This window comes from Mobula hypostoma, unplaced genomic scaffold (assembly GCF_963921235.1).
Source record: "Mobula hypostoma unplaced genomic scaffold, sMobHyp1.1 scaffold_108, whole genome shotgun sequence".
NCBI classification, from domain to species: Eukaryota; Metazoa; Chordata; class Chondrichthyes; order Myliobatiformes; family Myliobatidae; genus Mobula; species Mobula hypostoma.
Window position 1 is genome coordinate 233,932 of NW_026948197.1, and position 12,978 is coordinate 246,909.

Sequence of the window (12,978 nt, forward strand, 5' to 3'; positions counted from 1 at the left end):
GGTGACGAGGGAGATTCACCCCGTGTCTGACCCCGGGAGTGTGTGATGGGACGGTGCGGAGGGAGATTCACCCCGTGTCTGACGCCGGGAGTGTGTGATGGGACGGTGTGGAGGGACATTCACTCTGTGTCTGATCCTGGGAGTGCGTGATGGGACGGTACGGAGGGAGATTCACTCTGTGTCTGACACCGGGAGCGTGTGATGGGACGGTGCGGAGGGAGATTCACTCTGTGTCTGACCCCGGGAGTGTGTGATGGGACGGTATGGAGGGAGATTCAGTCAGTGTCAGACCCCGGGAGTGTGTGATGGGATGGTGTGGAGGGAGATTCACTCTGTGTCTGACCCTGGGAGTGCGTGATGGGATGGTGCGGAGGGAGATTCACCCCGTGTCTGACCCCGGGAGTGTGTGATGGGACGGTGTGGAGGGAGATTCACTCTGTGTCTGACCCTGGGAGTTTGCGATGGGACAGTGTGGAGGGAGATTCACTCTGTGTCTGACCCTGCGAGTGTGTGATGGGACGGTGTGGAGGGAGATTCACTCTGTGTCTGACCCCGGGGGTGTGTGATGGGACGTTGCGGAGGGAGATTCACTCTGTTTCTGACCCCGGAAGTGTGTGATGGGACGGTGTGGAGGGAGATTCACTCTGTGTCTGACCCCGGGAGTGTGTGACGGGACGGTGACGAGGGAGATTCACCCCGTGTCTGACCCCGGGAGTGTGTGATGGGACGGTGTGGAGGGAGATTCACTCTGTGTCTGACCCCGGGAGTGTGTGATGGGACGGTGCGGAGGGAGATTCACTCTCTGTCTGACCCCGGGAGTGTGTGATGGGACAGTGTGGAGGGAGATTCACTCTGTGTCTGACCCCGGGAGTGTGTGATGGGATGGTGTGGAGGGAGATTCACTCTGTGTCTGACCCCAGGAGTGTGTGATGGGACGGTGCAGAGGGAGATTTACTCTGTGTCTGACCCCGGGAGTGTGTGATGGGACGGTGCGGAGGGAGATTCACTCTGTGTCTGACCCCGGGAGTGTGTGATGGGACGGTGCGGAGGGAGATTCACTCTCTGTCTGACCCCGGGAGTGTGTGATGGGACGGTGAAGAGGGAGATTCACTCTGTGTCTGACCCCGGGAGTGTGTGATGGGACGGTGCGGAGGGAGCTTCACTCTGTGTCTGACGCCGGGAGTGTGAGATGGGACGGTGTGGAGGGAGATTCACTCTGTGTCTGACTCTGCGAGTGTGTGATGGGACAGTGTGGAGGGAGATTCACTCTGTGTCTGACCCTGGGAGTGTGTGATGGGACGGTGGGCTGGGAGATTCACTCTGTGTCTGACCCGGGGTGTGTGTGATGGGACGGTATGGAGGGAGATTCACTCTGTGTCTGACCCCGGGAGTGTGTGATGGGACGGTATGGAGGGAGATTCAGTCAGTGTCAGACCCCGGGAGTGTGTGATGGGATGGTGTGCAGGGAGATTCACTCTGTGTCTGACCCCGGGGGTGTGTGATGGGACGTTGCGGAGGGAGATTCACTCTGTTTCTGACCCCGGGAGTGTGTGATGGGACGGTGTGGAGGGAGATTCAGTCTGTGTCTGACCCCGGGAGTGTGTGACGGGACGGTGAGGAGGGAGATTCACTCTGTGTCTCACCCCGGGAGTGTGTGATGGGACGGTGACGAGGGAGATTCACCCCGAGTCTGACCCCGGGAGTGTGTGATGGGACGGTGTGGAGGGAGATTCACTCTGTGTCTGACCCCGGGAGTGTGTGATGGGACGGTGTGGAGGGAGATTCACTCTGTGTCTGACCCTGGGAGTGCGTGATGGGATGGTGCGGAGGGAGATTCACCCCGTGTCTGACCCCGGGAGTGTGTGATGGGATGGTGTGGAGGGAGATTCACTCTGTGTCTGACGCAGGGAGTGTGTGATGGGACGGTGTGGAGGGAGATTCACTCTGTGTCTGACCCGGGGTGTGTGTGATGGGACGGTATGGAGGGAGATTCACTCTGTGTCTGACCCCGGGAGTGTGTGATGGGACGGTATGGAGGGAGATTCAGTCAGTGTCAGACCCCGGGAGTGTGTGATGGGACGGTGTGGAGGGAGATTCACTCTGTGTCTGACCCCGGGGGTGTGTGATGGGATGGTGCGGAGGGAGATTCACCCCGTGTCTGACCCCGGGAGTGTGTGATGGGACGGTGTGGAGGGAGATTCACTCTGTGTCTGACCCTGGGAGTGTGTGATGGGACGGTGTGGAGGGAGATTCATTCTGTGTCTGACCCCGGGAGTGTGTGATGGGACGGTGCAGAGGGAGATTCACCCCGTGTCTGACCCCGGGAGTGTGTGATGGGACGGTGTGGAGGGAGATTCACTCTGTGTCTGACCCTGGGAGTTTGCGATGGGACAGTGGGGAGGGAGATTCACTCTGTGTCTGACCCCGGGAGTGTGTGATAAGACGGTGCGGAGGGAGATTCACTCTGTGTCTGACCCCGGGAGTGTGTGATGGGACGGTGTGGAGGGAGATTCACTCTGTGTCTGACCCCGGGGGTGTGTGATGGGACGTTGCGGAGGGAGATTCACTCTGTGTCTGACTCCGGGAGTGTGTGATGGGACGGTGTGGAGGGAGATTCACTCTGTTTCTGACCCAGGGAGTGTGTGATGGGACGGTGTGGAGGGAGGTTCACTCTGTGTCTGACCCCGGGAGTATGTGATGGGACGGTGTGGAGGGAGATTCACTCTGTGTCTGACCCCGGGAGTGTGTGACGGGACGGTGAGGAGGGAGATTCACTCTGTGTCTGACCCCGGGAGTGTGTGATGGGACGGTATGGAGGGAGATTCAGTCAGTGTCAGACCCCGGGAGTCTGTGATGGGATGGTGTGGAGGGAGATTCACTCTGTGTCTGACCCTGGGAGTGCGTGATGGGACGGTGCGGAGGGAGATTCACCCGTGTCTGACCCCGGGAGTGTGTGATGGGACGGTGTGGAGGGAGATTCCCTCTGTGTCTGACCCTGGGAGTGTGTGATAAGACGGTGCGGAGGGAGATTCACTCTGTGTCTGACTCCGGGAGTGTGTGATGGGTCGGTCTGGATGGAGATCACTCTGTGTCTGACCCCGGGAGTGTGTGATGGGACACTGTGGAGGGAGATTCACTCTGTGTCTGACCCCGGGGGTGTGTGATAGGACGGTCTGGAGGGAGATTCACTCTGTGTCTGACCCCGGGAGTGTGTGATGGGACGGTGCAGAGGGAGATTCACCCCGTGTCTGACCCCGGGAGTGTGTGATGGGACGGTGTGGAGGGAGATTCACTCTGTGTCTGACCCTGGGAGTGTGTGATGGGACGGTGTGGAGGGAGATTCATTCTGTGTCTGACCCCGGGAGTGTGTGATGGGACGGTGCAGAGGGAGATTCACCCCGTGTCTGACCCCGGGAGTGTGTGATGGGACGGTGTGGAGGGAGATTCACTCTGTGTCTGACCCTGGGAGTTTGCGATGGGACAGTGTGGAGGGAGATTCACTCTGTGTCTGACCCCGGGAGTGTGTGATGGGACGGTCTGGATGGAGATCACTCTGTGTCTGACCCCGGGAGTGTGTGATGGGACACTGTGGAGGGAGATTCACTCTGTGTCTGACCCCGGGAGTGTGTGATAAGACGGTGCGGAGGGAGATTCACTCTGTGTCTGACCCCGGGAGTGTGTGATGGGACGGTGTGGAGGGAGATTCACTCTGTGTCTGACCCCGGGGGTGTGTGATGGGACGTTGCGGAGGGAGATTCACTCTGTGTCTGACTCCGGGAGTGTGTGATGGGACGGTGTGGAGGGAGATTCACTCTGTTTCTGACCCAGGGAGTGTGTGATGGGACGGTGTGGAGGGAGGTTCACTCTGTGTCTGACCCCGGGAGTATGTGAAGGGACGGTGTGGAGGGAGATTCACTCTGTGTCTGACCCCGGGAGTGTGTGACGGGACGGTGAGGAGGGAGATTCACTCTGTGTCTGACCCCGGGAGTGTGTGATGGGACGGTATGGAGGGAGATTCAGTCAGTGTCAGACCCCGGGAGTCTGTGATGGGATGGTGTGGAGGGAGATTCACTCTGTGTCTGACCCTGGGAGTGCGTGATGGGACGGTGCGGAGGGAGATTCACCCGTGTCTGACCCCGGGAGTGTGTGATGGGACGGTGTGGAGGGAGATTCCCTCTGTGTCTGACCCTGGGAGTGTGTGATAAGACGGTGCGGAGGGAGATTCACTCTGTGTCTGACTCCGGGAGTGTGTGATGGGTCGGTCTGGATGGAGATCACTCTGTGTCTGACCCCGGGAGTGTGTGATGGGACACTGTGGAGGGAGATTCACTCTGTGTCTGACCCCGGGGGTGTGTGATAGGACGGTCTGGAGGGAGATTCACTCTGTGTCTGACCCCGGGAGTGTGTGATGGGACGGTGCAGAGGGAGATTCACCCCGTGTCTGACCCCGGGAGTGTGTGATGGGACGGTGTGGAGGGAGATTCACTCTGTGTCTGACCCCGGGAGTGTGTGATGGGACGGTGCGGAGGGAGATTCACTCTGTGTCTGACCCCGGGAGTGTGTGATGGGACGGTGTGCAGGGAGCTTCACTCTGTGTCTGACCCTGCGAGTGTGTGATGGGACAGCGTGGTGGGAGATTCACTCTGTGTCTGACCCCGGGAGTGTGTGATGGGACGATGTGGAGGGAGATTCCCTCTGTGTCTGACCCCGGGAGTGTGTGATGGGACGGTGTGGAGGGAGATTCACTCTGTGTCTGACCCTGCGAGTGTGTGATGGGAAGGTGTGGAGGGAGATTCACTCTGTGTCTGACCCCGGGAGTGTGTTATAAGACGGTGCGGAGGGAGATTCACTCTGTGTCTGACCCCGGGAGTGTGTGATGGGACGGTGTGGAGGGAGATTCAGTCTGTGTCTGACCCCGGGGGTGTGTGATGGGACGTTGCGGAGGGAGATTCACTCTCTGTCTGACCCCGGGAGTGTGTGATGGGACGGTGTGGAGGGAGGTTCTCTCTGTGTCTGACCCCGGGAGTGTGTGAAGGGACGGTGTGGAGGGAGATTCACCCCGTGTCTGACCCCGGGAGTGTGTGACGGGACGGTGAGGAGGGAGATTCACTCTGTGTCTCACCCCGGGAGTGTGTGATGGGACGGTGACGAGGGAGATTCACTCTGTGTCTGACCCCGGGAGTGTGTGATGGGTCGGTGTGGAGGGAGCTTCACCCCGTGTCTGACGCCGGGAATGTGTGATGGGACGGTGTGGAGGGACATTCACTCTGTGTCTGATCCTGGGAGTGCGTGATGGGACGGTACGGAGGGAGATTCACTCTGTGTCTGACCCCGGGAGTGTGTGATGGGACGGTGTGGAGAGAGATTCACTTTGTGTCTGACCCTGGGAGTGTGTGATGGGACGGTATGGAGGGAGATTCAGTCAGTGTCAGACCCCGGGAGTGTGTGATGGGATGGTGTGGAGGGAGATTCACTCTGTGTCTGACCCTGGGAGTGCGTGATGGGACAGTACGGAGGGAGATTCACTCTGTGTCTGACCCCGGGAGTGTGTGATGGGACGGTATGGAGGGAGATTCAGTCAGTGTCAGACCCCGGGAGTGTGTGATGGGATGGTGTGGAGGGAGATTCACTCTGTGTCTGACCCTGGGAGTGCGTGATGGGACGGTGCGGAAGGAGATTCACTCTGTGTCTGACCCCGGGAGTGTGTGATGGGACGGTGCGGAGGGAGATTCACTCTGTGTCTGACCCCGGGAGTGTGTGATGGGACGGTGCGGAAGGAGATTCACTCTGTGTCTGACCCCGGGAGTGTGTGATGGGACGGTGCGGAGGGAGATTCACTCTGTGTCTGACCCCGGGAGTGTGTGATGGGACGGTGTGGAGGGAGAATCACTCTGTGTCTGACCCCGGGAGTGTGTGATGGGACGGGATGGAGGGAGATTCACTCTGTGTCTGACCCCGGGAGTGTGTGATGGGACGGTGTGGAGGGAGATTCACTCTGTGTCTGACCCCGGGAGTGTGTGATGGGACGGGATGGAGGGAGATTCACTCTGTGTCTGACCCCGGGAGTGTGTGATGGGACGGGATGGAGGGAGATTCACTCTGTGTCTGACCCCGGGAGTGTGTGATGGGACGGGATGGAGGGAGATTCACTCTGTGTCTGACCCCGGGAGTGTGTGATGGGACAGTGTGGAGGGAGATTCACTCTGTGTCTGACCCCGGGAGTGTGTGATGGGACGGTGCGGAGGGAGATTCACTCTGTGTCTGACCCCGGGAGTGTGTGATGGGACGGTGTGGAGGGAGATTCACTCTGTGTCTGACCCCGGGAGTGTGTGATGGGATGGAGTGGAGGGAGATTCACTCTGTGTCTGACCCCGGGAGTGTGTGACGGGACGGTGAGGAGGGAGATTCACTCTGTGTCTCACCCCGGGAGTGTGTGATGGGACGGTGACGAGGGAGATTCACCCCGTGTCTGACCCCGGGAGTGTGTGATGGGATGGTGTGGAGGGAGATTCACCCCGTGTCTGACGCCGGGAGTGTGTGATGGGACGGTGTGGAGGGACATTCACTCTGTGTCTGACCCCGGGAGTGTGTAATGGGACGGTGTGGAGGGAGATTCACTCTGTGTCTGACTCCGGGAGTGTGTGATGGGTCGGTGTGGATGGAGATCACTCTGTGTCTGACCTCGGGAGTGTGTGATGGGACGGTGTGGAGGGAGATTCACTCCGTGTCTGACCCTGGGAGTGTGTGATGGGACGGTGCGGAGGCAGATTCACCCCCTGTCTGACCCCGGGAGTGTGTGATGGGACGGTGCGGAGGGAGATTCACTCTGTGTCTTACCCCGGGAGTGTGTGATGGGACGGTGTGGAGGGAGATTCACTCTGTGTCTGACCCCGGGAGTGTGTGACGGGACGGTGTGGAGGGAGATTCACCCCGTGTCTGACCCTGGGAGTGTGTGATGGGACCGTGGGGAGGGAGATTCACCCCCTGTCTGACCCCGGGAGTGTGTGATGGGACGGTGTCCGAATTCTCACCTCGAGTACACTTGTTGCAGCAGTAGTTCTTCCCCGATGGAACATATTCTGAAGTTGAACAGTTATTATTTACTCTGGCACGAACAAATCGTTTCGACCGCACCTTCAGATGAGGACCTCGAGCTGAAATCACGGAAATTCTAGAGGACAGGAGACCAATCTGCAACGAGAATAACAAAGCGAGAATAACAGGTCAGTGACTGAATTAACAGATCCCAGAGATTCAATCACACACTCCCAAGGATCTGTTATTCTGATTACAAACCCCCCACAAACCCCTGGGTAAGATCTCAGTCTGTAACCCACTCCCGGGGATCTGTTTTTCTGTATATAAACCCCCCTGAACCCCCGGATTAGATCCCAGCCCGTAACCCACTCCCAGGTATCTGTTATTCTATATTTAAACCCCCCCCGCAGAACCCCTGGATTAGATCCATCATGTAACCCACTCCCCGGGATCTGTTATTCTATATATAAACACCCCTGAACCCCTGGATTAGATCCCAGCCTGTAACCTACTCCCAGGGATTTGTTATTCTATATATAAACACCCCTGAACCCCTGGATTAGATCCCAGCCTGTAACCCACTCCCAGGGATCTGTTATTCTATATATAAACTTCCCGAACCGTTACATTAGATCCCAGTCTGTAACCCACTCCCGGGGATCTGTTATTCTATATATAAATCCCCCCGAACCCCTGGATTAGATCCCAGTCCGTAACCCATTCCCGGGGATCTGTTGTTGTATATATAAACCCCCTGAACCCCTGGATTAGATCCCAGCCTGTAACCCATTCCCGGGGATCTGTTATTCTATATATAACGCCCCCCCCGAGCCCCTGGATTAGATCCCAGCCTGTAACCCACTCCTGGGGATCTGTTATTCTATATATAACCCCCCTCCCCGAACCCCTGGATTAGATCCCAGCCTGTAACCCACTCCCAGGGATCTGTTATTCTATATCTAACCCTCCGAACCCCTGGATTAGATCCCAGCCTGTAACCCACTCCCGGGGATCTGTTATTCTATATATAAACACCCCTGAACCCCTGGATCAGATCCCAGCCTGTAACCCACTCCTGGGGATCTGTTATTCTATATCTAACCCCCCAGAACCGCTGGATTAGATCCCAGCCTGTAACCCACTCCCGGGTATCTGTTATTCTATATTTAACCCCCCCGAATCCCTGGATTAGATGCCAGCCTGTAACTCACTCCCGGGGATCTGTTATTCTATATATAAACCTCCTGAACCCCTGGATTAGATCCCAGCCTGTAACCCACTCCCGGAGATCTTTTATTCTATATATATAAACCCCTTGAACCCCTGGATTAGATCCCAGCCTGTAACCCACTACCAGGGATCTGTTATTCTATATATAACCCCCCGGAACCCCTGGATTAGATCCCAGCCTGTAACCCACTCCCCGGGATCTGTTATTCTATATATAAACCCCCCCCGAACCCCTGGATTAGATCCCAGCCTGTAACCCACTTCCGGGGATCTGTTATTCTATATCTAACCCCCCGGAACCCCTGGATTAGATCCCAGCCTGTAACCCACTCCCGGGGATCTGTTATTCTATATCTAACCTCCCCGAATCCCTGGATTAGATCCCAGCCTGTAACCCACTCCCTGGGATCTGTTATTCTATATATAACCCCCCCCCCCCGAACCCCTGGATTAGATCCCAGCCTGTAACCCACTCCTGGGGATCTGGTATTCTATATATAACCCCCCTCCCCGAACCCCTGGATTAGATCCCAGCCTCTAATATTCTATATATAACCCCCCCCCCGAACCCCTGGATTAGATCCCAGCCTGTAACCCACTCCCTGGGATCTGTTAATCTATATATAACCCCCCCCTGAACCCCTGGAATAGATCCCAGCCTGTAACCCACTCCTGGGGATCTGTTATTCTATATATAACCCCCCTCCCCGAACCCCTGGATGAGATCCCAGCCTCTAACCCACTTCCGGGGATCTGTTATTCTATATATAACCCCCCCCCCCCCGAACCCCTGGATTAGATCCCAGCCTGTAACACACTCCCAGGGATCTGTTATTCTATATATAAACACCCCCAAACACCTGGATTAGATCCCAGCATGTAACCCAGTCCTAGGGATCTGTTATTCTATATATAAATCCCCTTGATCCCCTGGATTAGATCCCAGCATGTAACCCACTCCAGGGGATCTTTTATTCTATATATATATATAACCCCCCCCAGAATTAGATCCCAGTCTGTAACCCACTCCCGGGGATCTGTTAGTCTATATATAACCCCCCCCCCGAATCCCTGGATTAGATCTCAGCCTGTAACCCACTCCCAGGGATCTGTTATTCTATATCTAACCCCCCCGAAGCCCTGGATTAGATCCCAGCCTGTAGCCCACTCCCGGGGATCTGTTATTCTACATATAACCCCCACTCCCCGAACTCCTGGATTAGATCCCAGCCTCTAACCCACTCCCGGGGATCTGTTATTCTATATATAACCCCCCCCCCCCCGCAGAATCCCTGGATTAGATCCCAGCCTGTAACCCATTCACGGGGATCTGTTATTCTATATATAAACACCCCCGAACCCCTGGATCAGATCCCAGCCTGTAACCCACTCCCGGGGATCTGTTATTCTATATCTAACCCCCCGGAACCCCTGGATTAGATCCCAGTCTGTAACCCACTCCCTGGGATCTGTTAATCTATATATAACCCCCCCCTGAACCCCTGGAATAGATCCCAGCCTGTAACCCACTCCTGGGGATCTGTTATTCTATATATAACCCCCCTCCCCGAACCCCTGGATGAGATCCCAGCCTCTAACCCACTTCCGGGGTTCTGTTATTCTATATATAACCCCCCCCCCGAACCCCTGGATTAGATCCCAGCCTGTAACACACTCCCAGGGATCTGTTATTCTTTTCTAAACACCCCCAAACACCTGGATTAGATCCCAGCATGTAACCCAGTCCTAGGGATCTGTTATTCTATATATAAATCCCCCCGATCCCCTGGATTAGATCCCAGCATGTAACCCACTCCAGGGGATCTGTTATTCTATATATATAACCCCCCCCCCCCAGAATTAGATCCCAGTCTGTAACCCACTCCCGGGGATCTGTTATTCTATATCTAACCTCCCCGAATCCCTGGATTAGATCCCAGCCTGTAACCCACTCCCAGGGATCTGTTATTCTATATCTAACCCCCCCGAAGCCCTGGATTAGATCCCAGCCTGTAGCCCACTCCCGGGGATCTGTTATTCTACATATAACCCCCACTCCCCGAACTCCTGGATTAGATCCCAGCCTCTAACCCACTCCCGGGGATCTGTTATTCTATATATAACCCCCCCCCGCAGAATCCCTGGATTAGATCCCAGCCTGTAACCCATTCACGGGGATCTGTTATTCTATATATAAACACCCCCGAACCCCTGGATCAGATCCCAGCCTGTAACCCACTCCCGGGGATCTGTTATTCTATATCTAACCCCCCGGAACCCCTGGATTAGATCCCAGTCTGTAACCCACTCCCTGGGATCTGTTAATCTATATATAACCCCCCCCGAACCCCTGGAATAGATCCCAGCCTGTAACCCACTCCTGGGGATCTGTTATTCTATATATAACCCCCCTCCCCGAACCCCTGGATGAGATCCCAGCCTCTAACCCACTTCCGGGGTTCTGTTATTCTATATATAACCCCCCCCCCGAACCCCTGGATTAGATCCCAGCCTGTAACACACTCCCAGGGATCTGTTATTCTTTTCTAAACACCCCCAAACACCTGGATTAGATCCCAGCATGTAACCCAGTCCTAGGGATCTGTTATTCTATATATAAATCCCCCCGATCCCCTGGATTAGATCCCAGCATGTAACCCACTCCAGGGGATCTGTTATTCTATATATATAACCCCCCCCCCAGAATTAGATCCCAGTCTGTAACCCACTCCCGGGGATCTGTTATTCTATATCTAACCTCCCCGAATCCCTGGATTAGATCCCAGCCTGTAACCCACTCCCAGGGATCTGTTATTCTATATCTAACCCCCCCGAAGCCCTGGATTAGATCCCAGCCTGTAGCCCACTCCCGGGGATCTGTTATTCTACATATAACCCCCACTCCCCGAACTCCTGGATTAGATCCCAGCCTCTAACCCACTCCCGGGGATCTGTTATTCTATATATAACCCCCCCCCCCGAATCCCTGGATTAGATCCCAGCCTGTAACCCATTCACGGTGATCTGTTATTCTATATATAAACACCCCCGAACCCCTGGATCAGATCCCAGCCTGTAACCCACTCCCAGGGATCTGTTATTCTATATCTAACCCCCCCCCGAAGCCCTGGATTAGATCCCAGCCTGTAGCCCACTCCCGGGGATCTGTTATTCTACATATAACCCCCACTCCCCGAACTCCTGGATTAGATCCCAGCCTGTAACCCACTCCCTGGGATCTGTTAATCTATATATAACCCCCCCCTGAACCCCTGGAATAGATCCCAGCCTGTAACCCACACCCGGGGATCTGTTATTCTATATATAACCCCCCTCCCCGAACCCCTGGATGAGATCCCAGCCTCTAACCCACTTCCGGGGATCTGTTATTCTATATATAACCCCCCCCCCCCGAACCCCTGGATTAGATCCCAGCCTGTAACACACTCCCAGGGATCTGTTATTCTATATATAAACACCCCCAAACACCTGGATTAGATCCCAGCATGTAACCCAGTCCTAGGGATCTGTTATTCTATATATAAATCCCCCCGATCCCCTGGATTAGATCCCAGCATGTAACCCACTCCAGGGGATCTGTTATTCTATATATATAACCCCCCCCCCCAGAATTAGATCCCAGTCTGTAACCCACTCCCGGGGATCTGTTAGTCTATATATAAACCCCCCCCGAAGCCCTGGATTAGATCCCAGCCTGTAGTCCACTCCCGGGGATCTGTTATTCTACATATAACCCCCACTCCCCGAACTCCTGGATTAGATCCCAGCCTCTAACCCACTCCCGGGGATCTGTTATTCTATATATAACCCCCCCCCCCGCAGAATCCCTGGATTAGATCCCAGCCTGTAACCCATTCACGGCGATCTGTTATTCTATATATAAACACCCCCGAACCCCTTGATCAGATCCCAGCCTGTAACCCACTCCCGGGGATCTGTTATTCTATATCTAACCCCCCGGAACCCCTGGAATAGATCCCAGCCTGTAACCCACTCCCAGGGATCTGTTATTCTATATCTAACCCCCCCCCCGAAGCCCTGGATTAGATCCCAGCCTGTAGCCCACTCCCGGGGATCTGTTATTCTACATATAACCCCCACTCCCCGAACTCCTGGATTAGATCCCAGCCTCTAACCCACTCCCAGGGATCTGTTATTCTATATCTAACCCCCCCCCCGAAGCCCTGGATTAGATCCCAGCCTGTAGCCCACTCCCGGGGATCTGTTATTCTACATATAACCCCCACTCCCCGAACTCCTGGATTAGATCCCAGCCTGTAACCCACCGCTGTGCAATCTGTGTGGCGAACACAAAATGCCTGATATTTTGGACGGAGTCCCAAACTGCATGTCTGATTGTTGTTCTTGGATTGGGCCCAGAACTGTGGGAGTGACCATCAAGTGATGCAAAGAGCCAGAGGCACACAGAGAGAGAATGGGGAAGGAACGAGTTTCTACATCCGTCAGCCTCTCTTCCTCCTGCACAGAGGAAAGATAAGTTCACAGGCCGGACAGAGCCGGGGCGGGAGCAACTGGGGAGGCGGAGAGGGTGAGCCGCGCAGTTAGAGAGGGGGTGCAGGAGGCAGGGAGGAGCAGGCCATTATGGGAGGGGGTTGAGAGAGGGAGAGGGGTGAGAGAGAGGGGGAGAGGGGGAAGAGGGGGGAGGGTGGAGAGGGGGGAGAGGGGGAA

General features: G+C 55.5%; 1 protein-coding gene across 1 annotated transcript in view; it reads right to left on the minus strand.

Moving 5' to 3' along the window:
- LOC134341787 (tumor necrosis factor receptor superfamily member 1A-like) overlaps positions 1–12,978 on the minus strand; it is a 63,217-nt gene that overhangs the window by 49,099 nt on the left and 1,140 nt on the right. Inside the window, exon 2 of the mRNA XM_063039709.1 lies at positions 7,032–7,191. Within this exon, the coding sequence (XP_062895779.1) occupies positions 7,032–7,191 (160 nt within the window). The remainder of the gene's footprint in view (positions 1–7,031; positions 7,192–12,978) is intronic.